This window comes from Calypte anna, chromosome Z (genome assembly GCF_003957555.1).
Source record: "Calypte anna isolate BGI_N300 chromosome Z, bCalAnn1_v1.p, whole genome shotgun sequence".
In the NCBI taxonomy this organism is placed as follows: Eukaryota; Metazoa; Chordata; class Aves; order Apodiformes; family Trochilidae; genus Calypte; species Calypte anna.
The window spans coordinates 24456840-24484210 of NC_044274.1; the positions used below are offsets into that span (position 1 = coordinate 24456840).

Sequence of the window (27371 nt, forward strand, 5' to 3'; positions counted from 1 at the left end):
TATGGGAACAGAACAGATTTTGCCAGTAGCAATAGCAGTAGTTAAATGCTCAGCTCTAATTATCAAGAAAAGTTGGCATCTACAGTGTGATGACTGAATGGTGTGAGCTGTATTTTAATTTAGTGTCTAATTAAAATACCTTGTGGCCTTGTATGTTATCCCAAACCCTCTCCTCCATGAGGCCTGCTGGTTCTGAGCTGAGGGGGGCTGAATGATTTAGATATCATGAGTACTATGTGGACCACGATTGGAGAGTCCCTCTTTGGTAAAAATAATTCAGTTTGTTACAAAGTCTGGGTAATTATTTTAATACTGACTTTTTTTGTGAGAAGTAGGCAAGTAAACTTTATATCCCAAACAATTGTTTCTAATACCCCTTTCTCCTCCCCAACACAAACTTTTAATTCAGGAAAGGCACGGGCACAGCTTTTGTGCTGAACCTTGTGACTTAGAGCAAAGCTCTATGGAAGGGCTGCAAGGGAAACAGTTACAGATGCTTTACTTGAATAACACCTCTGCAAGGAACAGGTTCTGTCCCAAATATCCTCTAGTCCTATAGGTTGGTCTGGGTCACTTTTTGCAGTAGAAAACAACTCATTCCTGCTGCAAATCCCAACAGGTAGCTGAGAAAGAAGCAGCCTGTTCAGTTGTACCCATTAACAAATAAACATTATAGTGTCTGGCTGCTAAAGTAAAAGCAGAATTAGTGCAATCATTCAAGTCTCCTACAGGCTTTTCCTTCCAGAGCTGCATCTTGTGCAAACCACTTAGGAGATGTGTTTACAAGCCAAGGAAAGACTGTATCTCTTTCAGTATCTGACCAACAGCAGACCTGACTGCAAACTCTCTTCTTCAAAGCCCTCGGAACAGAACAATTTTGCTTACCTTGCATGACGAGTGCAGGACTTTCTTCAGCAGAAGTGGGAGGAGGAATGTTTATGGATGAAGTTTGTATGGAGCTAGGGAGGGCAGTGTTCCCACTGATGTTCCTGAGCACTGCCAGCAGCAATGCAGCACAGGGCTCTGTGCAGTCCCTGACCACCCCACCACCCAGCTGAGCAGTCTCCACATGGCTTCACTGGCTTCTGTGTTCAGGGACATGTGCAGGGCATCTCTGTGCCCTGCCCTCCATGAAGCCACCAGTTGCTGTCCATTTCAAACAGAGATGGGGATTTTCCCAGAGTGCAGAATGCCTGGGCCTTATTGGGTGTCTGCCTTCTTGACAGCAAGCGGCCAACACTGGATTTGGACCCCTTGAAAAGTCTCTACTTCTGCTATGGTGTAACCATAACTTTGGGCTCTTTTGTTATTCAATTCCTACATCCACTGGTCTAAAAACACAGTTGGTTTCAACCTGCAAGGACCAACAGTACTGCCCAAATTGTAGTGTAGTCTTCTGGATTTTCTTTTTAAGGATAAAAGGAGCACTAGAGAAATTTTAAAGGACTCAAAATGCTTGCTTGTTTCACATTATAGACAAGTTAAAAGACAGTGTGAAAAATACGGGTTTAAAATTGTAGTTTATTGTTTTGTTGAGTGTATCTTTCAGTTTAATAATGTTTGTTTGGTCAGTTTGTTGAGGCGGTTTGTTGTGTCTTGTTGTTTTGGGGTGTATTTGTAAGTGTATGTTTACGGAACAAAAGCCAGAAAAACAGGAGTGGCCGACTGCAGGGGCCCGCGAAAAAGGGACGTAATGTGAAACCATTCCCCTCAGCAGCGGAGCGAAGCCCGCGAAACGTGAAACCGTTCCCATCGGCAACAGAGAGAAGCCCGCGAAGCAAGAACCAGTGCTGGGAGAGCCCGCGGTTTGGGAACCAATGATGAACTGATGGGAGACTGAGGGGGAAGGGCTTTATGAAAAGTATAAACGGCCGGCTTCACCTTATTGAAGGTGCGAGCCGGTGGTGGGGCTGCGGCCCCCCCGCCGCCCAGCATGCTGCAGCACGCTGCTTTACTTACATCTCTCTCAATAAAAAGTTTTTAAACATGTCAGCGTTTTTGACAGACAGAAATCTTGCTTTTCAGTAAAGAAGTCACATTCAGCAGTGCACTATTAGAAATTATTATTCTTATTTATTAACACAGAATACTCACCATTTGCAGCCAAGCGTTTGTGATCAACACCTGATTCTTCTCATCCTTTGAACAAAAGGAAAAGGAAGAGGGATGAGACTAGAGGTAGTAATGTTTTTAGAAAACTCATACTCCTGGGGTAAATAAACATATACTTTATGGACTAGATTTTGAGATCAGTGCAAAAACACTGAAATGCATTATACGGCTCAGACAATGGCTCTTTTCCTTTTAAAGCTACAGAACTCTTGCATTTATTATACTCATCAACAACAGAGGTAAAAATAATAGCTAAATTGCTCTTATTTTGCTGGAGACTTCTTACCAAAAGCACAAGTTTTTCCATCTAGCTAGTTGATGATTTTCAGTACCACAGAACATGCAGTAGTTGGAGAGATTTGATGTTTTATTTGCTGCTGCTGCAAAACAATGGTGAAATGGTGCTGAAGTGCTGTTCCTTTGGAGTGTCAGTGTTAAATAGCTTAGCTCAGGCTGATAGTGTTGGCCTTGGGCAAAAGCAAGCACAAGGCAAAAGCACAGAAATGCTTCCTGAGAAGGAGCTCATGTGGTGCCTGCACAGAGCAGACAGGTTCAGACACCTGCGTGCAGAGGCCTCAGGGAAGCAGCTGGGGCTCAAAGCAGAAACACAGGAGCCCTTTCAGCTCATCTCCCTGTGCTCTGGGGAGCAGCAGGGTGCCAGGCTTGCTGCAGTTAGCACGCAGTTGCAGGATGCTGCAATGCAGTGGCCACAGCAGGGATGGAGAAGCAGGGTGGCAGAGTTATTGTGGTGGGATACACCCCTGCCTGGCACCACTCCAAATGCCACTGTAGCAATCCCAGGAGCTGAGTCTGGGGTATTCACTGGGGTTGGCACACTGCATGTCCAGCTGCCTCCACACCAAGGAGCTGGGTTTCAGCCCCCTCAAAGCATCATCTGTGTCCAACGTTTACCTCTCCAGACAGCACTTTGTTTTGCCAGAGGTGCATCCTGAAGCTTGGTTTTGATGCTGTAGCTGGGGCCAAGCCTGACCAATTCAGCCAGTCTTCAAAAAAACTACATTCTTGGCCAAAGGCATATCAGAAAGCAACAATTTCCCCCTCTGGTTCAGATCAGATCAGCTTTTAAGCACATCTTGGAAGACACAGCTATGGCCAGACCACGTGACTCACTTGTCCACAGCAAAGTGGAAATGCATTCACCTTATTTTCTCCCAGACTTCTACCCCATGGTACATTGACTTGATTCCTCTTCCTATAGATGAGTTGAAATAAACTACGTTTTGGGCCCTTGAAACTCATATATATATATATATATATACTCATATATATATATATATATACTTTTTTTTTTGTTTAGAGGCAACATTTTGTTTGATAATTTTCTTCCCAACTTTCCATCACCAAGGAGAAACAGGGAACCCCTGCAGAGACCAGAGCTTAATTACATTACAAGAAAGATAAGATTGCTGAAAGACTGCTATGTTTTAACATCAAACAAAGCTGTTGTGAAACTCTGCAGCAAATCCTGTGAGGGCACAACTTAAAGTGTGGAAATATGGAGGCATCAACAGAATACAAACACTCATGGCAAGGATCAGGCAATTAATAGCCAGACAGGAAACTTCACCAAGGTGCAAGGTAATGTGTCTAGCAGCTTTGTAAGGATAATCTCCACTTGCAAACCCCTGGGTTCAGGCTCTTTCCTGAACAAGTTACTTCCCAGGCTCATGATGAAAACCACACAGTGCCAGTACTCAGTGCCTCCAGATGGCTGACCTACCCATTCATGTTTCTCTGTATGTTCATACTCTAAGAAGTACATATGGTTGTCTGCAGTTTTTAGGGTGGGAAATGTGGCAATCACAGACTGTTCTGGAAGGCATTTAAACCCTGCAGAATATACTGGTCAGGCATCTGGTCACATCCTTAATGTAAAAGATGAGTTAATGTGTTCTGTTGCTGTTCTCCATGGCAAATGTCTGTCTCACTACCACCTCTCCTGCTCCACTTGAGTCCTTCCTACTTCTACTCCTAAAAGTCACTGAACATCCAAAAATCCTGATCTCTAAAGCCACAAGGTAAACCACATCCCTGAAGTACCCTGGGATTTTTGGTTCACTCTGATACAAAATTATTGTATTTTTTGCAATACTTACAGGCAGTAAAGACAAAACTACCTTGTTCATTTTGGAAAAAACCCCATCTGCCCACCTATATCTACATTCATGATCTCTTTCTTCCCCCCATTCCTCCTCCAGAAATAGCCTCACAGTGCATTTGCAAAAAAACTACCAGGTAAGATTTGAGCTGCTCAAAAGCAGACTGAGCTTCATCACTAGGTGTGTACTTTCTTCTGTGAGGCCTCTGACTTTACATTCTTCTGAGACCTATGCAGAAACCGCTGAATAAGTGCAAGTTCCCAGGCTAACACATAAAGCAAGAACTGCATGGAGAAACCTCCTAATTACTGATTCCCTAGCACACAGGGTACTGGTACTGCTGAAACCTCAGCATAAATCTTGTCTGTGTCATGATCTCCTCTCTTCCCTCACCTGGAGCTGCTGAACCAAAAACCTAGAGAGGAAGACAACACAGGTCTGAGGACTGCTTATTGTTGGTTTGGGCACTGTGTGCAGATTTATCCTCTGCAGCCTGGCTCCTATCCCCAGGAAAAGGAAACTTCAGACATTAAACAGACCTTTGCCATAGTCCTGCGTGCAAAACCTCCTCTCCTCCTCAGAAGTCCCACTGAAGTCTGCCTCAGCAGCTTCTACTGAAAGGAGCTATCTCAGAACTACTAGATGGTATTTTATATAATTTTATACTTTTCATACAGTTTCCTTTCACCACTCTGATTCTCCACAAATCATGGCAGCAAATACGTATATCTCTGCACAATACACAACCTGTCTATCTGCAACTGCCTTTGTCCCCTTGGTTGCTATTGTGGAAGGAATTGCAAGGAAGTCCACTGGAAAATAAGAAAAGAAATACCACGCAAAGAACCAAGCTTGTTGAGACACATTTTTAATACGCTAAAGCATTTCAAGGGATAAAGACTGCCTTGGAAAGATATAAAAACCTAAAGTGAAAAAAATACAAAGCTGGTAATTAATGGAGTCATCAGAGTGTTAACTGATCTGGGAAATGAAAGCAACTCACGAATACAAAAACTGTGTTTCAGGGATCCTCAAAGGCCAGGTCTTTCTCATCAGACCTTCCTGGCCACCAATGATTCCTCAGGTGTCTTCTGTATATGGTGAACAAGATGCTTGTCTGAGTTGCTCATTAAGTCCTACCAAGATTTTGTGTTAGCCAATCAATAAAAGGTTTACACTTGTAAGCTTCTTGTGACCTCCCTGTAAAGTTTTTTTGTGTACCGCCAAAGAAGACTGAACACCATGACCAAAAAGATGGGCTACAACAGATCGGTAAATCTTTTCCTCTGCAAAATGAAGGATTTTCCTCATCTACTTTGTACCCTACAGGGAAGGGGAAGAGGGGACCTTCCTTCTTTTGTTGGCTACCTGAGAGCCACAGGAAGAGGCATAAAAATGCAATACAGACCTGGAAGGATTATGGGTTTCCTGCATTTGGAGATGCCTTATGTCAGAAGCCTTTCAGCTGTGTCACTGGACCTACAAGAAAACTCCCTTTCACCTGACATAGTGAGTTTAAACCATGTCTGCAAAGGAAAACCCCTAGGGCTGACTTCTCTATTTCACAAAACAGCTTGCTCTCCTTACCTGCCCTCCCTGCTGCACTGCTGTTAGCTCCTTGTTCAAAATCAGATGCAGATTACTTTGGTAATCAGCTTTGACTCATAGCAATTCATCTGCCATGTATTCCAGGTAGTGAGAAATTTATGATCTTGGGAACACTTTACCTCCTTTTTGTAGGGCTATTGTGCTCAACATGTTTGTGCTGCTTCTCAGATTTGTTCTGCTCAAAAGAAAGCTTGTCTATTAGGGTTCTCACAGGTTTATCTACAGCACAACAATGCTCTATATGGTCTTCCCTGTCTTGTTTTTGATAACAGCAGTCAGCAAGTGAACAAAGTCTAACCAGGGCTTTGGGCTGCAAGAAGAAACATGTCACTTGAGGATGTTTTCATGGCCATTCAGAGTTTATTTGCATCCTTACCTTGAAGCTGCTGAGCTTTCAAAGGCGGTTTGGCTTTAAGGACAACAAAACACAGAAGATGTTATTCCCATATTAAGTATGGGAATAGACGCAGCCTGATGGTTCCTTCTTATTGCAGGACAGAACAGAAAGTTTTTTGGACAAGAATCTGAATTTGCCAGAAATGCCTGGGTTGCAGGAGCATCAAGGTTCACTTCACAATAGGCAACACGTCCAGGCCAATTGTTATTAAGTCTCTTCTAGAATGACCCTGAGGAGCCTGGCCAGTGGAAGAGTGCATACTGCGGCTGCTCAGGAGGTTAGGGCTGTTGGACTCTACAGTCTGAATCCATCCTCTGTTGCAGCAAGAGGCTTTTAAGGGCAGAGATAATTATGGTGTTGTCAATCCTTGCAGGTGTAGTGGTTTACTGAGCCACCTAATTTTGCATCCTGTAAGGAAATAGTTAGGCGTTTGGACTGGGCTAGTTGCCTTGCCTTTCCAGAGCTGCAGAGCTCCCCCCTAGAAAAAAACTACAAAAAAACTCCCCCCTAGAGATGCTTTTTCAGCACATCACTGGAAATTTTCCAGAGCTGCAAATGTTTAGCTCAGACAAATCAATTTGGTTTTGGTATTCAAAAATTCTGAAAAAGCTAATGTGGCCACCAGCTAGTGCAATAGTTGCCTTGTAAATCTTTCCTGCTTTTTTCTGGGTCACTTTCTTCCCGTTCTGTCTCCAGCCTGACTCCAGTAAATCCTCTTCAGTGGGTATCTGCTTATTTCTACAACTACCTTTTCACCCTGTTACACACGGAGAGTGAGTGAGTTATTTTGTTTGTTCTGATGCACATGTTGTGATGTGAATGTTTTGGTTTATTCTTCCTTTCCAGACTCTCAATCCAAAGCTTACAATGTATGTAGGTCTGCCTGCCTTTTGCACCACTACCTGTCAGTAGGTTCTTCCTTGCCAGGCCAACAAAAAGATAAAATATAACTTCCCTCAGCCACACAATCACTTGGGTCATAGAAAATGGACAAAAAACTCTGGTTCAGTAGTCACATCACATGGTAATGTCATCTCTGTAGCTAAGCACTTTTTAATAACTGACTGACAGGTACCATTAATCCTTGCCCTCTCACAGAGCCACAGAACTGGGAGTTGATCAGCCATTTATTTATTGCAAAACACCGATCAAAAAAGTCACAGGTAGGCTTGTAAAGTTAGTTTTGGTAGTAGAGGCATTGGTATTGATAGAGGATTTTTATCACGTATATCAAAAGGAATTGATGAGGCTTTCAAACGCTCGTGCACTCAGTTTACAACTGCAGCAGGCAGTCCTTTCCATTGCTGAAACACTCATCTGCCCACAACCAGCAGCTGATTAACTAAAACTCCCCTTAAATACATTGTACAATTGAAGTCCCACAAAAAACAGACAGTTTGAGGGAAACCCAGGCTGCTTTGGCAAGATTCAATAGGTATCACTGGACAGTATATATTTTAGGAGTGTCATTAAAAATTTACAATAAATTTTGCCATGGTAACATAAAATTTTAAAAGATACCTGATGCTTAGGTTCTCCACCTCAATATTTCTAACAAAGCACCCCCAGAGGGAAGAAGGGAATCAGAGGGGATGGCCCAGAGTCAAGGTGAGAGGCTGGGGAGGGATACAAAAATACACTGGAATAACAAAAGATGAACAAACATCCACTGACACCTGCTGAGCATTCCTTTGCCCATCAAGATGGAGATAAGGCCAGGCCAGTGCTGCCAAGCCAATGTGTATATAGTTAAGAACTCCCTGCTGACATGACCTTCAATGACAGCACAGGCCTGTGAGTACCTTCCTTAAGAAACTAATTTTATTTTTGCAAGACACAGCTTCTCAGCAGTGCCTGAAGATCAGGACTGCTGTGAATTGTGCCTCTTTATAGACTCCAGCACTGGTTTTGAGACTGTCGGACCTCAAGTCCTTTGACAAAGACCTGCAAATTCCAGGGACTCCCACATGGCTATGTTGTCCTGGGGAGAGTGTAGCCACAAGCTTTGTCCCACTACTCCACAGATATTTCCCAGGGAAACCCCAGGAGCTGGGTCAGAAGCCCTCTCATGGCTTTCCATCACAGTGCTCTCTGACTTCTTGGTTGAATCATAGAATCATAGAATCATAGAATTGGCTGGGTTGGAAGGGACCTCAGAGATCATCGAGTCCAACCCTTTGACCACCGTTGCGGTTGCTAGACTATGGCACTGAGTGCCACATCCAGTCTCTTTTTAAATAGCTCCAGGGACAGAGAATCCACTACTTCCCTGGGCAGCCCATTCCAATGCCGGATCACTCTCTCCGTAAAGAAATTCTTTCTAATATCTAACCTAAACTTCCCCTGGCACAACTTAAGACCATGCCCTCTTGTCTTGTTGAAAGTCATCTGGCAAAAGAGCCCAACCCCCACCTGGCCACAACCTCCTTTCAGGTAGTTGTAGAGAGCGATGAGGTCTCCCCTGAGCCGCCTCTTCTTTAGGCTGAACAACCCCAGCTCTCTCAGCCTCTCCTCATAGGGTCTGTGCTTGAGTCCCTTCACCAGCCTGATTGCCCTCCTTTGGACCTGCTCCAGGACCTCAATATCCTTCCTGAACTGGGGGGCCCAGAACTGGACACAGTACTTGAGGTGTGGCCTCACCAGGGCTGAGTACAGGGGCAGAATCCCTTTCCTGGACCTGCTGGTGATGCTGTTCCGGATACAGGCCAGGATGCCATTGGCTTTCTTGGCCACCTGGGCACACTGCTGGCTCATGTTCAGCTTCCTGTCAATCCAGACTCCCAGGTCCCTTTCTGCCTGGCTGCTCTCCAGCCACTCTGTCCCCAGCCTGTAGCGCTGCAGGGGGTTGTTGTGGCCAAAGTGCAGGACCCGGCACTTGGCCATGTTAAACCTCATCCCATTGGAATCAGCCCAACTCTCCAGTCTGTCCAGGTCCCTCTGCAGAGCCCTCCTGCCTTCCAGTGGATCGACACTCCCCCCCAGCTTAGTGTCATCTGCGAATTTGCTGATGATGGACTCAATCCCCTCATCTAAATCATAAATGAAGATACTGAACAGAACTGGACCCAACACTGATCCCTGGGGGACATCACTAGTGACCGGCTGCCAACTGGATGCAGCCCCGTTCAGCACCACTCTCTGGGCTTGGCCCTCCAGCCAGTTCTTAACCCAGCACAGGGTGCTCCTGCCCAAGCTGCAGGCTGATAGTTTTTTCAGGAGGATGCTGTGGGAGACGGTGTCAAAGGCTTTGCTGAAGTCCAGGTAGACCACATCCGTGGCCTCCCCCTCATCCACCATTCGTGTCACCTGATCATAAAAGGAGATCAGGTTGGTCAGGCATGACCTGCCCTTCCTAAACCCGTGCTGGCTGGGTCTGATCCCTTGCCCATCCTGCAGGTGCTGTGTGATTGCACTGAGGATGATCTGTTCCATAACCCTGCCAGGCACTGAGGTCAGGCTGACGGGCCTGTAGTTTCCTGGGTCCTCTTTCCGGCCCTTTTTGTGGATTGGCGTGACATTCGCCAACTTCCAATCATCTGGGATGTCCCCAGTGAACTGATGTACCTGTTTGGCTCCTGGGATAAAGAATGTTATGCCACCATCCAAAACTAGTTAGTCATCCATTACAATCCCAACTCATCCACACATAACATGTAGGTGGTTTATATACTCTCCAGGGTAGACAACTCATCTCAAAATAGCCATCCATGTGTTTTGTGCACAGTCGGCAAATATTCCAATAAACAGGTTGAGACACAAAGTGTTACGCCAAGCTATGCATTATTCATTGCCTTTTTCAGCATTTGAAAACAGAAGGAAAGCAGTAGAATGGAAGCTGAGAAAGGTCCCAAATAGGCCAACCCTGAGCATTTCCTAGAGACTCACGTTCAGGTTGTGTGCAAGGCTGCCAGTGCTTGTTCTCCTATGTTTGCACACTGCTGTGACAGCACAGGGGGATGTGTTCCAAAACTCCGCTAAGCTCCTAAAACCTGTGATCAGGGATACAAAATGAGGGGAAAGGTTTCTACTATGGAGCTGAATTCACTGTCACTCAGGAGTTACACTCAGAGAAGACTGTTAAAATACTAACCTTCCAAACACTTAGACACTAAGAAATATGAGGTTAAATGCCACCCCAACAGCTTTGATTTAACTGCTTTATTGCAAGTGATAGCTTTAGAAAAGTATCTGAAGTGCACTTTGCCCATGCCAGCACCAGCGAGGCATTGACAGAGGATTCTTATTGCTTGGGATCCTTCTGCCTTCACAGAAAGGAGATGTAGAAAATGTTTTCCATCTCAAGCAGCTAAGTGATTCTCCAAAGCATGCCTTCCTTTTCTTGCCATTACTATTAAGTTCCTGAGTGATAATCATTAAAATCTCACTTCAAGTAAATTTTGCTTCTGTGCACGTCAGGGAGCTGATGTAAAACTTCTAAAGTACCTTAAAAATTCTTGATGTCTCAGACTAATTACCCAAGATCAAGAAATACCCATAGGCTCAAGATCTATATTCCCACATTTACAAAAAGCATAGCACAACCTTTTCACCGGACAAGCCGAGAGTTGAGGAGTTACTGTGACATACCCAAGTTGGATGACCACCAACAAAAAACACAGAAGGAAATCAGCCATTCTTTTGTTAGAGCCAGCTTGAGAGAAAAAAAACTGCTGAAGTGCCGCTCACCTAGTGAGTCCCCACTACTCTTTACCCTGAGCCAGGCAGAAGCCAAAGAACAAAAGCTCCAGGTAAAACTGTTAATTTTCTCATCATGCTTCATGCAGATATGTACTAAAACAATTAATATTATCATAGACTGTACTTGAATACGTAAGTCTAGCAACCTTTTTGTAATTTTACTGCCAGGAATTTTACTAAATACTATTAATGATCATGAATTGGTAATTTTCAGCTTTTGTGGTGATGTCCAGTCTGTTTTCTTTCTCAGTCGGTTTTTCTTTCTTTTCTTCTTGTCCACTCTGTTTTTCATTATTCTCACTGAATTTTCTCTTGCAAGATAAGACTGAAACTTCTGGTGGAGAAAGGTTACCTGGAAAGCTACATGGTTTAGCAGAATAGGTCTGTAACAGGAGAAGCAGAGTAAACATAGCTTGCAAAGGCTATGCTGGAAGCCCACAAATAAAAGAAAAGGGGATGGGGAAGTAGAATACTAGGGGAAGTAGGAGAAAGATACTTTAATCTAGAAAGGTTGAAAGTCAGTTCCTCTCTTGCTAGCATTTACCAGTGCCCTGTATTTAAATAAAATTCAGAGTACTTGCTTCATAATCCTTTCCTTATCACTTCTCTCTCTTTCATATACTATGTTTGAGTGGTCAAGCTTACGTTGTTAAAGTTATCTATCTGTAAAGGGTTTGTACAGGATGTTCTACTAGGATTACGGTTTAATCTAGTGAGCACCGACACTATATTGGGAACAATATATGAGCAGTGCTTTTGTGTACTGGTATATTTATATTTGTTACCTTTAATCACTTTTCTGTTGTTCTGGGTTTGCTACATAACAGCCAGTGCAGAGATTTGGACACCTGGTGGTATTGTGATGAAGGGTGGGAGGGGGTGGCCTAGCAGCTGTGAAGCCAATTTTGGAAAGGAGAGAAGAATTAGAGCTAGAAATTTAACCCCTCAACTTTCTGGCCATTCAGATCACCTGCAGAACCAGCCCTAGAAAGGCTCTCTCCTAGAGGACTGGATTTTTATAATGCTTATGTCCTGGCTTGCCCCAGGGCCAGTGCAGTTGGTTGCCGTCCTCCTCTGTCCCTGCAGAGGGACCACGGCCAGCACTGGCTGCCTCACAGCACTGCAGCACCTTTTGCCTCCTGCCACAGGTCACCAAAGAGGAAACAGTGGAAACAGTGTATGCACTACATTAGAGTCTGACAGAATGAACAAGAAATTTTTCAGCACTAAAAACACAGAGCTGTTTTCACAAGCAGTGGAGTTTAATATTGCCATTCTTGATCTCGCAGCTTATGAAACAAAAGCAAGGAAATCAGCTGCTGAAGGCATTCAGATATGACAGATTATGTGAAGAAACTGGAACTATGAGGGCTCTGTCAGACAGAAGGTACCACAGGGCTGAGCATCACCTTTCTCCTGCTTTCTCACCTTCACCTTATGACACAGTCTACTGACCGGCAGCCTCTAGCTTTAGCAGTTCTTACTAAAATGGAAAACTCTCCAGCAAAGAACTCATTGCACACCAGTTCTTGGGAACTGAGTTTAAGCATCCTGCTACCTGAGGAACAGATCACCTGAAAATTGAGCGGGCTGATGAGGACATCTCTGATGTGGAGATGCCTTCATTTAAAAGTTGTTCTTTCACCTAGCACTTTCTTATTTAAAAAAACAAAGCAACCCAAACTAATAATAAAAAAACAAAACAGCCCACTCAGGTTTGCAGTCTCTGATCTACAGAAAAAACAGAGTATGCTAAAGTTAGACCCCAACAGTTTGGTAAGCTCTTAAAGAGAAGATAAAACTGCTGGGCTGCTATGCTGCTTATAGTGGTAATGATTGCAGCTCAGTGCTCAAAGTATATGCAAAACTTTTCCCTGCACAGCAAAGCATAGATGCATTTTTCAGGAGAAACCCTGAATCTTTGTTCTTTCTTGTCCCACTGAAGTCTGAGACCTTGCCATGCTGCTTCCAAAACTTGTCAAGAGCTTTGATACACTGCTGCAATAAAGTCTTTGATACACTGCTGATTTTATTTGCAAACATGTCATCAGGATTGGGATGATTCTGTAGTCCTTAGGAAGTACAATCATTTTACACACTCTTCAATCAAATCAAGACAGTAGCTAACAAATATTCCAGAAATAGTGTATGCTTTGGGTTTGCAGCCCAAAAAACAGAAAAATGTAATTTTTTACTTCTAGAAGTGCGAACTGACTCATGGGTGGTCAGGACTTTTATCAGTATTTCTGTGCTTTCCACTAGGCATCTGTAGCTCCTCTTTCCAGTCATTACACCCTCTGAAATAGGAAGAAATTTTCACAAGAGCACCTGAACATTGATGTGGCACTGCCTACTCAGGCAGCCTCTCAGCTGCTGGGATGATTTTCTAGGTCAGTGGCAACTGGAAGGATGAACATGGAAGAGCAAACTACTACAGGACTTTGTCAAACAGCCTGGCCCTTGGGATATCTCTGCAGAAGACAACACTGTCAGAGACAGTGTGGCAACTAGGTCAGACTTTTTGCACCAGGCTAATGAGTGTGCTTAGCAGTATACAGCCTCTGAAAGGAAACATTACAGTTGTTACTGGAAACCTCAGAGATGTGTTTGCTTTTAGAAGGGCATTGCCAGGTGCCAGGCATTTATTATTATCTCTTCAGTATTGTGCATTTGTAACGGTCTTCTTAAAATTATGTTCTTTATTCAAAGGATTTTTTAATAATGTGATACATGTCTGGACATAGTTTCTTCTTCATATTCTTCTGCTGGTTGACTGCTTGGTTTCCTTTTCTCCTTGTGCATTTAAACTTGTAGTTTGAAGAAACATGTGGCTACAAGTCTAAGAAAATAAGCTTTTTCAGTGAGGTTGCAGTAGTAGTCATGCACTCACCCAAAAGTAATGGTAAATACTATCACTAGCAGAAAAAAAATGAAGACTGTATCACAGAATAACAGAATTATTGAGGCTGAAAAGACCTCTGAGATTATCAGCTCCAGCCTATGAATCTAACACTACCACATCAGTTAGACCATGGCACTATATGCCAAATCCAGCCTTTCTATAGAATATATATTTTTAAATACCTCACCAGTATTTCCACATAAAGGACGTAGACTCTTTCAGATAAGGTCCCCTGCAAATGCCAACTGGTGCAATTAAAGCTATCATTCAGTGAGACAAATGGCTTCTAGTTAGTAGGTTCCTACCACATTGAGCCTAGGGAAAAATGCTTGCATTTTCTCTACTGTGAAAAATGTCATGCCTCATTTCTTAATTGCTCTAGCATATACCAGTTCACTGAGCGCTTAAGACAAAATTATTTTGTTCCAAGCTCTCTTGGATGTGCTCCACACTTGCTTGGGTTGTCAGGGCCCTCTCTTTGTGGGAGAGATACAGGGAGTGCTGTCTCCTTCCAGTGAAGAGTGGAGAGCATGCTCCAGGTGGAAGTTGCCCTTAGAAACTGCGTAGATGTGAGACAGCTCATCTTGAAGTTATCCTTACACAGGAAGTACAAGGCTAACTGAACAGAGACCTGCTGCTAAACATGGGCTCTAACTGTCCCTCTCTAAATTTGTTTTCCCCTCATTTGTGTCTTGTGTGATAATATAATTTTGGAAAAAGTCCATATTCTGATGACAATACGTCCTTCATTTGCATCTGCCTACAACTGTAACAAGAACCTTTTCTTCATGGCTTCGCGTATGATGACTGACTTTGAGCACTAAAAACCACACAGATCCTGTGTAGACAAATACGTGCTGGTAGGAGCAGAGAACCTAATCCAAGCTAGTCATTAATTGACATTTTCTTTGAATGGATGATGTGAGAAGGTGAGCTATTTGTCACTACTATTTGGCAAACCACAGGTATGTAAGATTTGCCTTTCTTCTCCGTGTTGCAAAGTGAATCTAAGTTTTTACCAGTGCTGTTCTCAGTAGGATGACTGCAGAAGATTTCTTACATTACAATACATTATGCGTAGAAATGAGGCATTTAGATTATTTCCTCCCACAGGGACAGCAGTCCATGTCCACTATCTCATGTCCATTTCAATAACTACTTGCAAAACATCCCAGTGAGCCCAGCAGTACTGGTGGTAGGTCTGGCATACTCACATGAGCACACAGCCCATGTTTCCTTCCCAGGGACATCAGGTGACCTCAATTTGGGGCCTTGCCTAGCATCATGCTCTTTTATGGTATGCTAGATACACAAATCCTCAGAAAGAGCAGTTTTGTGCTTTATTAGTCCATACAACATTGCCAAGACTGTGATGCTGTCTATCCTTCTCTCTGAGTGAGAAGCAACTGTGCACCATTTGCTTTGTTTTGTGCCAGGTAAGGCAGCTGAGGAGGCAGAGTACTCACCCCCAGCCTCTCATCTGAGTAAATGGAGAGACGCTTGGTTTGCCTCATGATGTATCAGCTAATAGAGGCTACCTCTCCTTTGTACATTGCTTGCTACTCTTTACATCACTGTGGCTATGGCAACCCTCCTTTTAAACATTGTCTTTGGCAGCTGAAGCATCCAGATGCTTTAGTCTGTCCAGCAGCCATGGAGGCTGAGAGGCTGTACCCATGCTCACAGCCTACTTGCTACTGGCATATTCCTGCACTGCTGCCTGATTTAGGGACCAGTGGGAGCAGTGTTTTCATAGAATCATAGATAATGCCAAGCTGGAAGGGACCCATTAGGATAATCAAGTGCAACTCCTGTCCCTGTGTAGGGCACCTCAAGAATCACACCATGTGCCTGAGAGCATCATCCAAACGCTTCTTGATCTCAGGCTGTCTTGGTGCCATAACTGCTTCTTCCCTGGGGACCCTGCTCCACTGCTCAACTTCCCTCTGAGTGAAAGATTATTACCCAGGTTTTGTGGATTTTCAGGATGGTTGGTTTAGCCACTTGTTGGTATAACAATAACCCTTCTACTACAGAGACTCAGCTGCCAAGGGATTTTTTTCCCTCTCCAAAGAAGACAGGCACCTCTTATCATCATGTAAGATAAACAACTCAGGTGAGTCTAGGCATTTTTTAAAACCAATTAATGCAGTTTGAATGACCATAATCACAAGACAAATAAATAATGTTTTGAGCTGATTAACCTCTATCATGTGTAGTGTGTGCAGAGATGGAGGGAAACAAAGCTTTGTTTCTGGTACATATGACCATTTAGATTACCTCTTTCCTATTTGGAAGGGAAGGCTGGAGTTAAATTTGTTGTAATTGACACTGACATAATGTAGATAAAATGCTAAAAGAAATTATGATTTCTCAAAAGGTTGGGTTTCACACACGAATGTGAAACTCAATTGAGAAACAGTTTTATGTAACTCCTCCTGACTGACTTTGGAAATGTACAATCGCAGCCTTAAGGCTAAAAAGTCCCCTTTAGCACCCCCAACCGTAAATTACTGCAAGAAATTGTCATCAGAAAAAGAAAAGCTGGAACAAGATCTCTGGAGCTAAGATGCCTCTGTTAAACCTGGAACTGCTTGCTAAAATGTACTCAAATTAGATGGAGGATTTCTCTTTTCTTTTGTTCATGAAGAGGATTGTGAGCTCTTTCCATGAATGAGTGACCTTAGTTGAGATATCTCTCTTCCAGCTCAATGCAGTAGCTAACATTTCAAAACAGAAAGCTGCTTACCCTGCCCGAGTGGCTGCTGCCTGCCCCCAGGAGCACCACAGCTGTCTGGACCTGCCACTTGTGTGGCACAATGCTGGTGGACTACACTGTCAGGGTCCCACTTACTCCCTCCCTTAGGGACAGCACCTGGTGCACTGTGTATTTTCAGAAAGACTGTGATAGCTTTAAAGAGTTTAAATATTTGAGGCCTCTGACAAACTGGTTTGCAATTGCATAAAGTTTTGCACATTTCTCTCTATATTCCTTGTTCTTTCCATGACAGTCAGTGTATTGGAAACCAGCCCATAAAACTGACAATGGAGAGGGTAGGATGACAAAAGGAACATTAACATCTTTAGCTGTTTGCTGTGTTGATGGGGTGAAGGTGGCCAGAATTGTTACCCTGGCTTTTTTTTCCCAGGTAGATAAAGAAATTCTCTTTATATATCATGGGTTTTCACAGGATTCTCTTCATAACAAAAGTGATTTGGTTATATTATATTGAAATTTTCCATGGGTTAAATCACTAATTCCGAAAAAGCATTTTGCAATTAGAGGGCTGTGAGTCTAGGTTTTGCATTTATATATTTCTAACCTCATCTTGGAGCAGGGTCTGCTCCACCTTGGAGCTGCAGTGCATCAGAAACACATGATGGGAGAAGAGGCCAATGCCATTACAATGTCTAATGAAAAAGTGTAAGTGCAGTGATGCTAGCTTTGAATGCTGAACATGGTCTTCAGTTATTGCATCTCATATGGCTCTGAGAAGAACATACCATTAATAATTTGTAGTAACACATGCCTTCTAGTTTATTGAATATTTTTTCTTTTTAAATCAAATGGAAACAGCTACATAATTAATCTCCTTGGAGCTCATGTTGTATCAGAAATGGCCATGCTTTTAGGAGGATATTCACTCCTCCAAAGTGTTAAAGCATGTACTCCATCATTTAGGAAAGACGCTGAGCCAAAGCAGTCTGCTTTCATCTCTGATAGCCTAATTAAGAGGAAAAGTAAGGTCCCTAAATGAGAGATCAGATTTGTTATGCTGAATGGATGGAAATAGAGAACAGAAAAGTAAGTAACTTACCACATCAATTATCTGCAGCAAAGAAAGCTGGAGCTCAACTACAATGGGTTGGGAGTCATTCATTACAGGTCGCTCAAGACGATTGTAGTTTTTCAGCAGTTCTCTGTACAAGCGTCTCTGGCTTTCACCCTGCTGAGAGACTGTGGGAAAAGAAAGAAGGCAACTGTCATTTGGGCTGGTCATACTGTCCGCATTGATTGGTTGTTTTGTTAGAAAAAAACTTCCTAATAGGTTTGTAATTTGAAAGCTTTTGGTGCTATAAGTAATTGTCCCCCTCCCTTGCTGCCTCTTTTGCTGATGGTCAGTGGAGATGTGGGTCCAAAATCACCAGACATCTTCCTTGGAGGGCTGTCAAAGTGCTTTTATTTGAGACTGGCTGCTGGAAGCCAGTGCTGGCATTGCTGAAACATTCTGTATGTCTACACAGCATAAGTAAAAGGTGTTATTTCTTGGACCTGATATGTCAGGCCCTTTCCTGTGTTCAGAATACAGTAACAAGACTTCTTCATACCTTCTTCAATTTTGTGTGGCAGTCTTTCCTAGCTTTGGGGCTACTTCCCTTGTCTTTTTAACTTCCAATGGCAGCACACTTCATTTATGTATGTCACCTAATGAGCTGGTGGTATGAAAGCTAGAGTATTTGACAGCTGTGTATAATGATACTGGACTTCTGGTGTTACATGCTGAACTCTGCATCCGCATATTCAGCACAGAAACTGTCATGTAAACACATTAGCATGTTAAATACAAGCAGAATTACAGCCTATGCTTAAATTGCAAGATACCCCTGTTCCCCAACTTTAGCTGTGAAGAGCAACTATCTGATCTGTGTGGTCAGGTCTCCTTGCCTCAATGATTATGTATGCAGCAGGGTAGCTTTCATGGCTAGGGGCTCTTTCCATGAGAAACTGAGAACGTGGCTGGGACACACTGCCCAGGATCCTGGGTCCCCCAAAACAGTGTAGGTCTTGGTACTCTTGTTAGTGGCAGCCTGAGTTCTACCTAAAAGCTGTACATAAGACAGTGAGGGTCATGAGCTGCAGGTGCCCTGAGGCCAAACCCGTTCTGTCAGCATGAGTGTGTATTTCCTGTATGTCCTGAGCAGGCATTCTTCACTCTAAATTATTACTCTGGTCTCGAGCATTTTTTATCTACTGTAGCTCGTGGCCTTTGTGTGTGACTTTAACTCTTAAGCAAAGCTCTGTACAGTGAGACCAGGACTTCTGTCACAATGGTGATTAGTGTCCTTTCAACAATGCAAACGAACCATAATAAACAGTTCTGCCTCCTCCATGCTCTGGCTGTGCTCAGCAAATCTTGCAAGCCTTGAATAAGCTAATGCACAAAAGAATTTTCATGCTTTTTAAGGCTAATGATAAACTCAGCTTACAAATAGTTTGTAAGTTTGTTTAATTCATGATCCCTTCAGTTTTCTTGATAATAAATGGACCTTTGTGGACTTCCATTATGACGGTGCCTGGTGAGCAAGGAGGAAGAGTATTTTTATCTATTTGGGTAAGCTATACCAACACATCATCTCCCTGGACCCTCTCTGCTATTGCTCCCCATGATGCCCATGGCATCTGGTCCAATAGCCCTTGCTGACACATCAGTATTGGATGCTGGTTTTTTCACCATCAGCAAAGATAAGCTCTGGCTACAGTATCTTTCCTTTACCAGCTCAAGTAAGCTTTCCTGCAAGGTAGTGATTTAGGACCTGTGTTATGGCCTTAGTACTTGCTTTCCAGTGCCTCAGCAGACCCCAACTCCCTTGTAAGATCTTTCTGTGGAACAGAAACCAGTGAAAATCACTACACATTGCTCTATGGAAAAAAGGCACTGTGTTTGGAGCAAATTTGCTTTCCTTTCACTCACTCCACCACCCTCCCCCCCACTCTATTCCTGTGCTTTAGGGAAAATTTGACTGCTTGCTCTCATCTCAGGAACTTATGTAATATTTGACTTTAACCTTCCTTTTTAACTGGCTGCCTCAGTTTTCACAAGAGAGAAGTGCCCTTCTAAAAGTCAGCTGGGCTGCTAAAGTGCCCTGGTACCATTCCTGTCACTGTGCATTAAAACAGCTCCTCCCCAGGGAGGTCTGACTTGGAGAGATCTAAGCAAAACTCTTTGCTGTATTCTCTGGGAAGCCATCTTTGTACTGTGTGCTATAAACATGCTGAAGCCAGACCCCTTGCCATGTTAAACGTCATAAGCAAATCTGTCCCACTACTGCAGTTTTGCACCTGATTTTCCATTTGTTTTTCAGCTGCCTCCTCTGCAATGTGATCTCTTGTATCCAAAATGTATAACTTAGTTTTAGCTGATCTATTCTTAACTAGCTGAGCTGGCATGAGTGACCACATGTTTGTGTGTTGCATGGTTTGGCTTACAAAATGACATAAGAGCCAGAAGCACTGGAGCCTTTGGGGACATCCTGGCAAACAGCCATGGCACTTGTAGGTACCACGAAGACTTGGCTGGTCTAATCACTCTGCCAAGTCTTTGCTACAGCTTCTTTGGAGAAGAAACTGAGGTCAGTGACAAGTCAGGCTTGTGTTTTCATAGATTTTTCTCCTTAAATTGTAATCTTCAAATACTTTCATACTTAGAGAGATTTCTGCTTTTTTTTCTCCCCTAATGTTTGGGCTAATGCATTATGACACTACATCTCTGTGCTAAATGGAATGTTTGCTGATGATGGAAAAGTCTAGATCTCTCAGGATTAGTGGTAGAATAAGCTTTACCACTACCTATGCCTCAGTTACGGAAAACTACCCAAAAGCAGTAGCACTGTTTCATCTTTTAAACTAGACTGGAAGCTGGGTGTCAATATCTGTTACCAGGTGAGCCTTCCCAAAGCAATACCAGCCTATGTATGTTACAGGAAAGTATAAATAACTGCAAAAGGGCATGATGGTTTCTAGATAAAGGATCTTAGAGCAGAGAACAGAGAATCAGTTATGTCCCACTGCCTCAGGCAGTATCCCACTTGTTTCTGAATATCTTTGAAGGAGCAGGTAAACACAGAATCTCACCAGAAATTGAGAGGAGTATATGATGTTTAACTCAAGTTTATCAAGACTTTTGACACATCTCTGCAAACATCTTCACAGACATTTGTGTATGTGTGTAAGTGAACAGTGAGGTGGATTGGAAAGTGGCTGAAATGGCTCAAAGGGTTATAGTCAGCAGCTCAAAGTCCAGCTGAAAGTTAGCCACTGGTGGAATATTCCAGGGGCAGATATTCAGGCAAATACTGTTTAACATCATGAACGGCAAGGCAGAATGCACCTCAGCAAGTTTTCAGATGACACAAAACTTGGGAGGAGTGACTGCTGCAGCACACGGTTTTGCTGTCATTCAGACTGACCTCAAAAATCTGGAGAAATGGCTTGCAGAAACCTCATGAAGTTCAGTGATAGTTCAAAGACTTGCATCTAGAGAGGAGTAACCTCAGGCATGAGGATAAGCTGGGGGCCCACTGGCTGGAGAGCAGGCTGGCAGAAAAGTCCCAGGGATCTTTATCAAAACCATGTTTACCATAAACTGGCAATGCACCCTTGAAGCAAAGGCCACCAGCATTCTGAGCTGCATCAGAACAGCCTCAGCAGTACGTGCAGAGAGGTGATCCTTCCTATCTACTCACCACCGGTGAGGCACATCTAGAGTGCTGGGTCTAGCTTGGGGCTTCTCAGTATAAAGAAGACATGAAGTAATTAGACCAAGGACTATGTTGTCCCTCATGCTTTACTCTCTGAATAATCCGAAATGGTTCCCTAAACTACTCCTGGAGCTGGCAGGTAACTGAGAGGCACAAGGCAACCAATCTCCTAGTGGTTTTATGAAATGTTTTTCTATGCACAATGGATGGATTTAGGGCCTACAGCTCTTAAATCCCTTTCTGAATCTCATTTCAGGCTTTTGTATTTGCAGAGAAATCACCAAGAAGCTCACTGATTGGTCAACATGATCTGTATATTGCTGCTGATCTCCTGGAAATTCATGCTATGGCTGAATTTCATCTTTCTTTCTCGTCTGAAATCGCTGAGAATCAGACAGCAAGGGAACGTCATAGGACCTGTTTCTCCATGGGTAATAGATTATCTTTAAGGGCCCTTCCAACTGTAACTATTCTACATTTTTGTGATTCTACACAAGAAAATGGTGGTCCCTCCAAAGGAATTACTTTGAGAACAACAGCTCTCTTTCCTTCCACATGCTTGGTCTGCAGGAGAGAGTTCATCCTCCTCATTAAATGCAGTCATGTTGCAATGTGCCAGACATGTTAAACTGGAAGACTAAGACTGAAACATGGGATGACTGTATATTTAGAAAAAAAAAATTGAAGATACCACCTCAGAGCAAGCCTAGCAAGTTAACAACTGCACCCACATATCTGGACAAAATGTGGATTCATAGCTATAGGGAGAGAGGCATCTCTGATGAGGCTTGCATGGATGGTGTCTCACACCATCCCTCATTATATCTATAAAGGAGTTTGAATTCTCTGAAACATTGCAATTAAATTTGATCAGTCTGGTAATGGCTGATGCTCTAAACGAGCAGCTGTGCAAGCCCAAGCTCAAGCTCAGGCTGAACTCTTCATATCCTATTGCCAGTGATGGCAAAGAGAGCAGACTCATTTTGCCTGCATGTTTTATCATAACCTAAGTTATACAAATCTTGGTGTAGCTCAGATATCTGCTCTGGCTGCAAAGCCAGAATTAAAATAAATATCTCAAACCCCTGGGCTGGAAAAAAAAAGTAAATTGATCGAAGACATAATAACATAATAAAAAAAGGAAAAAGCAAACGGAAAAGGGAAAAGAAAAAGAAAAAAGGAAAAAGAAGAGAAAAGGAAAATTAAAAAGAAAAGGAAAATGGAAAAAGGAAAAGGAAATGGAAAAGGAAGAGAAGCCTGACTAATACAAGAAAGCCCTTCCTCCTTCCTTATGTGCTGTGTAAGACTCCACAGGGGCTGTTTGCACTGGGTTTTTCCTTTACAATTTTGCTTGGCTTATTGAGGAGTCAAAAGGCTCAAGACACACAGTTGCTGGCTGAAAACAAACCTCTTCCACCTTCTTTGTCTGGGTGGGTTTCTCTGTGCATGGGTTGCTTATTCCCTGCTTGAGTGTCATTCCATCCACCGCACTGTGCCACCATAAATCCTCCTTGTTTCTTCAGAGAGTTTGGGTAAGCATTTGTTGGGGTTGGATGCATTGTCCAGCAGGAAGGGCTGTCGAAATTGCAGGCCAGACCATCCATTCTCAGGAAAACAGGAAAACTCCTTTCCTAGTAGCTGTGCTGCCTGTCTGTTCTTAACCAGTCAACTCTCAGGCTCTGCTTTGCATGCAGAGTTTCCTGAGCTACAGGCCAGCCCTTTCCAGTTCCCCCAGTTTGCTGCAAAAGCAATCAGCTCCTTAACTGAGCTTCCCTGCTGTGGACGACATAATGGTTTGCTGTGCACAGTAAAGAATAAATAATGAAATAATAACAAGAGGGTAGATGAAAGTGCCTGGATTTCCAAAATGTTTTTAGGCATCATACCTTTATTTACCATGCCATTCCCAGTTCATAGTGTTCCTTGGTTTTACTTTCATAACCTCTGAACATTTTGTTAGGCCAGATGCAAGATGAATGATTAATAGCTTTAGCTCATTTCTTTGTCAGAGGCCTGAACCTTACACACAAGTTATTGCTTTGTTGATACAAGACTATGGAATTATTGTTACCTAAAGGACCAGCAGTTTCAGACCAAATATCACATTCTTCCCATAGCACTTTATGTTTACACACATGCATGTTAACATGTGTCTGAATTACAAAACAAGTTTTTTTTCCTTCCCTTCTCAAAAACAGTTCCTAGAGTAATTTGCCTACACAACCTCATTGTAGAGTAAGTTAAAATAAACAGCATACTCCTGGGTCCATCATGGTGTTGCTTTTGAGTATTTTGTCCCTACTACTTTATAAAAGGTCCTAAACTGCTGTGATACTGTGGTTGTGGTATATTTTCATTCCCTCCCTACTTTCTGCAGGTATTTCAATTTCACCACATCTATGCAGTTTTTTGCTACATAAATTGTTACTTTGCCACATTCCTTCATTTTTGGTTGTTGCTTGTTTATTTTACTGTTTCCTAAAAGAAATTCAGTGGAATTCTGGTAATTATACCAAAAGATAACCTTATATTTTGTTGTGTAATGGTTTAATACAATCCTGTTATAATTAGAACATTTACAGAGCAAAAAGACATTAGGAGAGCCTATGGGCATCATCAGACCTAAATCCTTGAACTTCCAATTATTTTCCTAACAACCTTCAGACTCTTCTGCCATATCTCCTCTTCTGTTGTTTATTTTCTTCTTATTTTATTACTGTACTCTTACAGGGATGTTTTTTTAGCTCTTTCTTTAGGAATACAAATAGAATGATTACGCAACACACGCTATATGCTGCTATGAATTATGAGGGAAGTACCAGGAGTAGTATCAGAGAAAAAACAAGTTGTTTCACAGGCAACTTAATCAGCATAAAGAGCTGGAATGGTAACAGCACTTACAAAAATGTCACTTGTCCTAATGCTTTGGTAACTGTAAAAAAACACCCACCTTCTTTTGTATATTTTGCAGATTTCTGAAAATGTAAACCATATCACTGCCATATGTCACTTAATCTCCCATCTGCTTTTGTTCTTATGTTCAGCTTGTTGCTTTTACTGGTGACTGCAAATGCATTATTTCTTTCCATGTCCTTCAATTTAAAATGCATGTCACCACCCGTTGAAGAAAGAGAGCTCACATAAGAAACAATGGAAACACATCAGCTGCCTCAGCCCTGTGTATGTCTGTGTCTGAGTGTGCGTGTTTGCGTGTTGTGTATTTGAATAGTCTTGTCCTTTAATACCTCTTTTTAATCTACTTCCCCCTGGGTAATCTTTGACTCTAATCTTTGGCTCTCTCTACACAGATTGTTCCTGCATCTTACACACAAAACTAATTAGGTACTCAGAGAAATGTGCGAAATGCCAGGTTTTCCTAGGCAAAAAGGACTTTATCTTCCTGATAGTGGTCATTTCTGTTCTTTCGTAGAAGATAAAAAGCTCCCAGTTAGAGATGGGTATTGAAGGGTATGCTAGAAAAGGTTTCATCTCAAAGACTTTAGACACATGACAACATGCTAAAAAGAGAATATAGGCCATTACATAATGAAAGGATGGGATTATATTTTTGGTCCTGCTGGCTTGGTGCAGATGTTTTAAAGACTGAGATATGTGTGCAATGTGAAGAGACACATAGTAGCATACTAACAGTGGAACGAGTCTCAAATGTATGATAGTTATCTAAACTACCTTATTGCTCCAGGTCAGACACATAACTGGCTACAGGCAGAAAGGAAAAAAAATTAAATGCAATGCTAGTTTACATTAGCTCCATACGATATAACTGTAATTACTAGAATACTAGATGTGGAGGTAGCACAGGGGGAGGGAGTTGGAGCAGTAGTGAAGAGAGGGACTCCCCTTGCTAGACGTATTACAGAGAAATGTGGCTGTCTGAAGGTAATCCTTGCCTGCTGTCCTGGGATTTGTGGGGAGCAGTAATGGAAGCCAAAGGAAAGAAACAAAATCAAAAGACACAACTGAGATACCGGTGATATGGTCATCAGTGTACTGGAGTGGGCAGCTGACCTTCCTGTCCCAGTAACTTGCAGATCAGATCTTCACATCCCTACAACTCTGCATCTTTCAGCACCCAAACCAGCAATCCAAGGAAAAGACATTCTTTGGAAAGCACTGTAAACTTCACTAAGCAAGCGCTGTCAATAAGGTAGCCATGACATTCTGCATATAATTCACATAATTTCAGAGTCAGGAGACCCTTTAAGTATTACAAGGAATCTGTACCTGCTCATCAAAAGCCTGCTTTGCACCATGTCAGATATATCTGGAAAAGCCATATGTGAACAGACAGGTGTAACAATGATTTCAGTGGAAACAGGCAAGTCTGGCTAGAGCTGAGAAGATGATACATAGGAAGAGGATTTTTTTCTGTAAACCTAGTGCAAATAGTAGCAGTGAGACAGGCTGCAATGAAATCTTCAGTATACTGTGCAACATAGTTCAGGCTCCACTGCACAAGCTGAAAATATTTCAATATAATTAGAGAGACGCCCACAACATGGTCAGCAGGATGCTGGAACAAGAGGAAGGTAAAGTAATCTCCCAGGAATAGAAAGGTAAGTAGTTCTGGACTCAAGACATGAAAAAAATCAAAGATTAAAAGATAAACTTACTTAGTTCTCTCAATTATTATTCCTCAGTCACAAACATGCCCTTACTAGGCAGAGAAAGCTTGTTCCTTTTTTCATTGTTCAGAGGTGAGGGAAGGATCTTGCCTCAAAACTATTGCCTCAATGTGTTGTTACCAAAGCAGCAGAGATATTGTTTAATTTCTCTGGGCAATGCAGAGGACAGGTCAGAGTGGAAATGTTACAGACAGCAATATTGTAAAAATGAACTATCCATTGTGCCCAAAGATGTTGCAGTGATTCCTTCCCCTTCTTCTGCAGTGCTGGTCAGTAGCAACGGTTATGATTCCAGAGATGGCTAATTTCCTGAGCAATCAACTTTCACCATGCATCAAAAATCTAAGCAGCAAAGATCATGAGAATGCAATAGACAAGGCTAGCAATGGCACATCCTTCCTTCCTTGCATGCTGCTTAAGCTTTCAAGCCTCAGCTTCCTGTGAGCAAAGTGAAAGCCTCACTGGCTGCAAGACACATACAAGGCACAGAAGTCCAAAGAAAACTTTAATCTGGAAATGCAGAGAAAGCTTGCCTTTCCAGTAGCAGAAACTCAAGTGCTGAATGCTGTGAAACATAGTGTTAGAGGCTCGTGAACAGGATGTGGGCTATCCTGATAGAAATTCTGACTGTATCTTGAGTGGCTGCTTATTTATCCTTCCTTTCAGAGTGCAGTACCAAAATTAGGAAATAGGAAGACATTTTCCCAAATCTGAAATATCTTCCCACTTGGGAAGTAAAACCTATGTAAAACATCTGTTGATGAGACTCAGCCTTGTTTTAAGTAGCACTGTTGAGCTTTCTTTAGGCCAGAGTAAACTTGCTGCCTGCCTATGTGTAAGATGCTGTGCTTCTAGCAGGCTGGTGATAGTTTGGAGGTTTGGGCAGCAGAAGTGAGTGCCGTCAAGACATCTTTTCCAAGGCAAAGAAGACTGAGGTTTTGGTGGCTCAGGTCTTCAAAATAAAGGGAGATATACAGTAAAATTCTCTGCAGGGAATCTGAATTTATTTCATAGTTAAAACAAAAGCCACTTCGAAGACTGTCTCAATCAGGTAAATGACTGGCTCTGAAAAAATAAGACTTGTGGAAAATCAAACAAGGTCTGTGAAGATCTGACCTAGGATACTTGAAATTTTAAGTGCTTTCTTTTGGCTGATTCAGCCCAGGTTTACTAATGTGCATATGAAATGTCTGTATCGTGAAATTTACTGCTTTTTTTTCCCAGACTGTGAATGTCATAGGGTCTCAGTGGCAGCTGTGCATTAGTTAGCCTTGATCAGCCTGTTTTCAGAATGCTAGATGCTAGCATCATTTCCTCAGGAACATGCCTCTAGTCTTGCTTTTGTGAAAATACGAAATATGGGACTTTCCTTGCAGCCTGCCAGCTAAACCTGCATTGACTGGGTCACT

The 27371-nt window shown here is 42.6% G+C and overlaps 1 protein-coding gene across 1 annotated transcript in view; it reads right to left on the reverse strand.

Moving 5' to 3' along the window:
* Positions 1–27371, reverse strand: part of LOC103537530 (neuronal acetylcholine receptor subunit alpha-7-like) — a 55926-nt gene that overhangs the window by 20340 nt on the left and 8215 nt on the right. The window contains exons 2-3 of the mRNA XM_030467502.1: positions 17656–17795; positions 2095–2139 (exon numbers count right to left, since the gene is read on the reverse strand). Of these exons, the coding sequence (XP_030323362.1) occupies positions 2095–2139; positions 17656–17795 (185 nt within the window). The remainder of the gene's footprint in view (positions 1–2094; positions 2140–17655; positions 17796–27371) is intronic.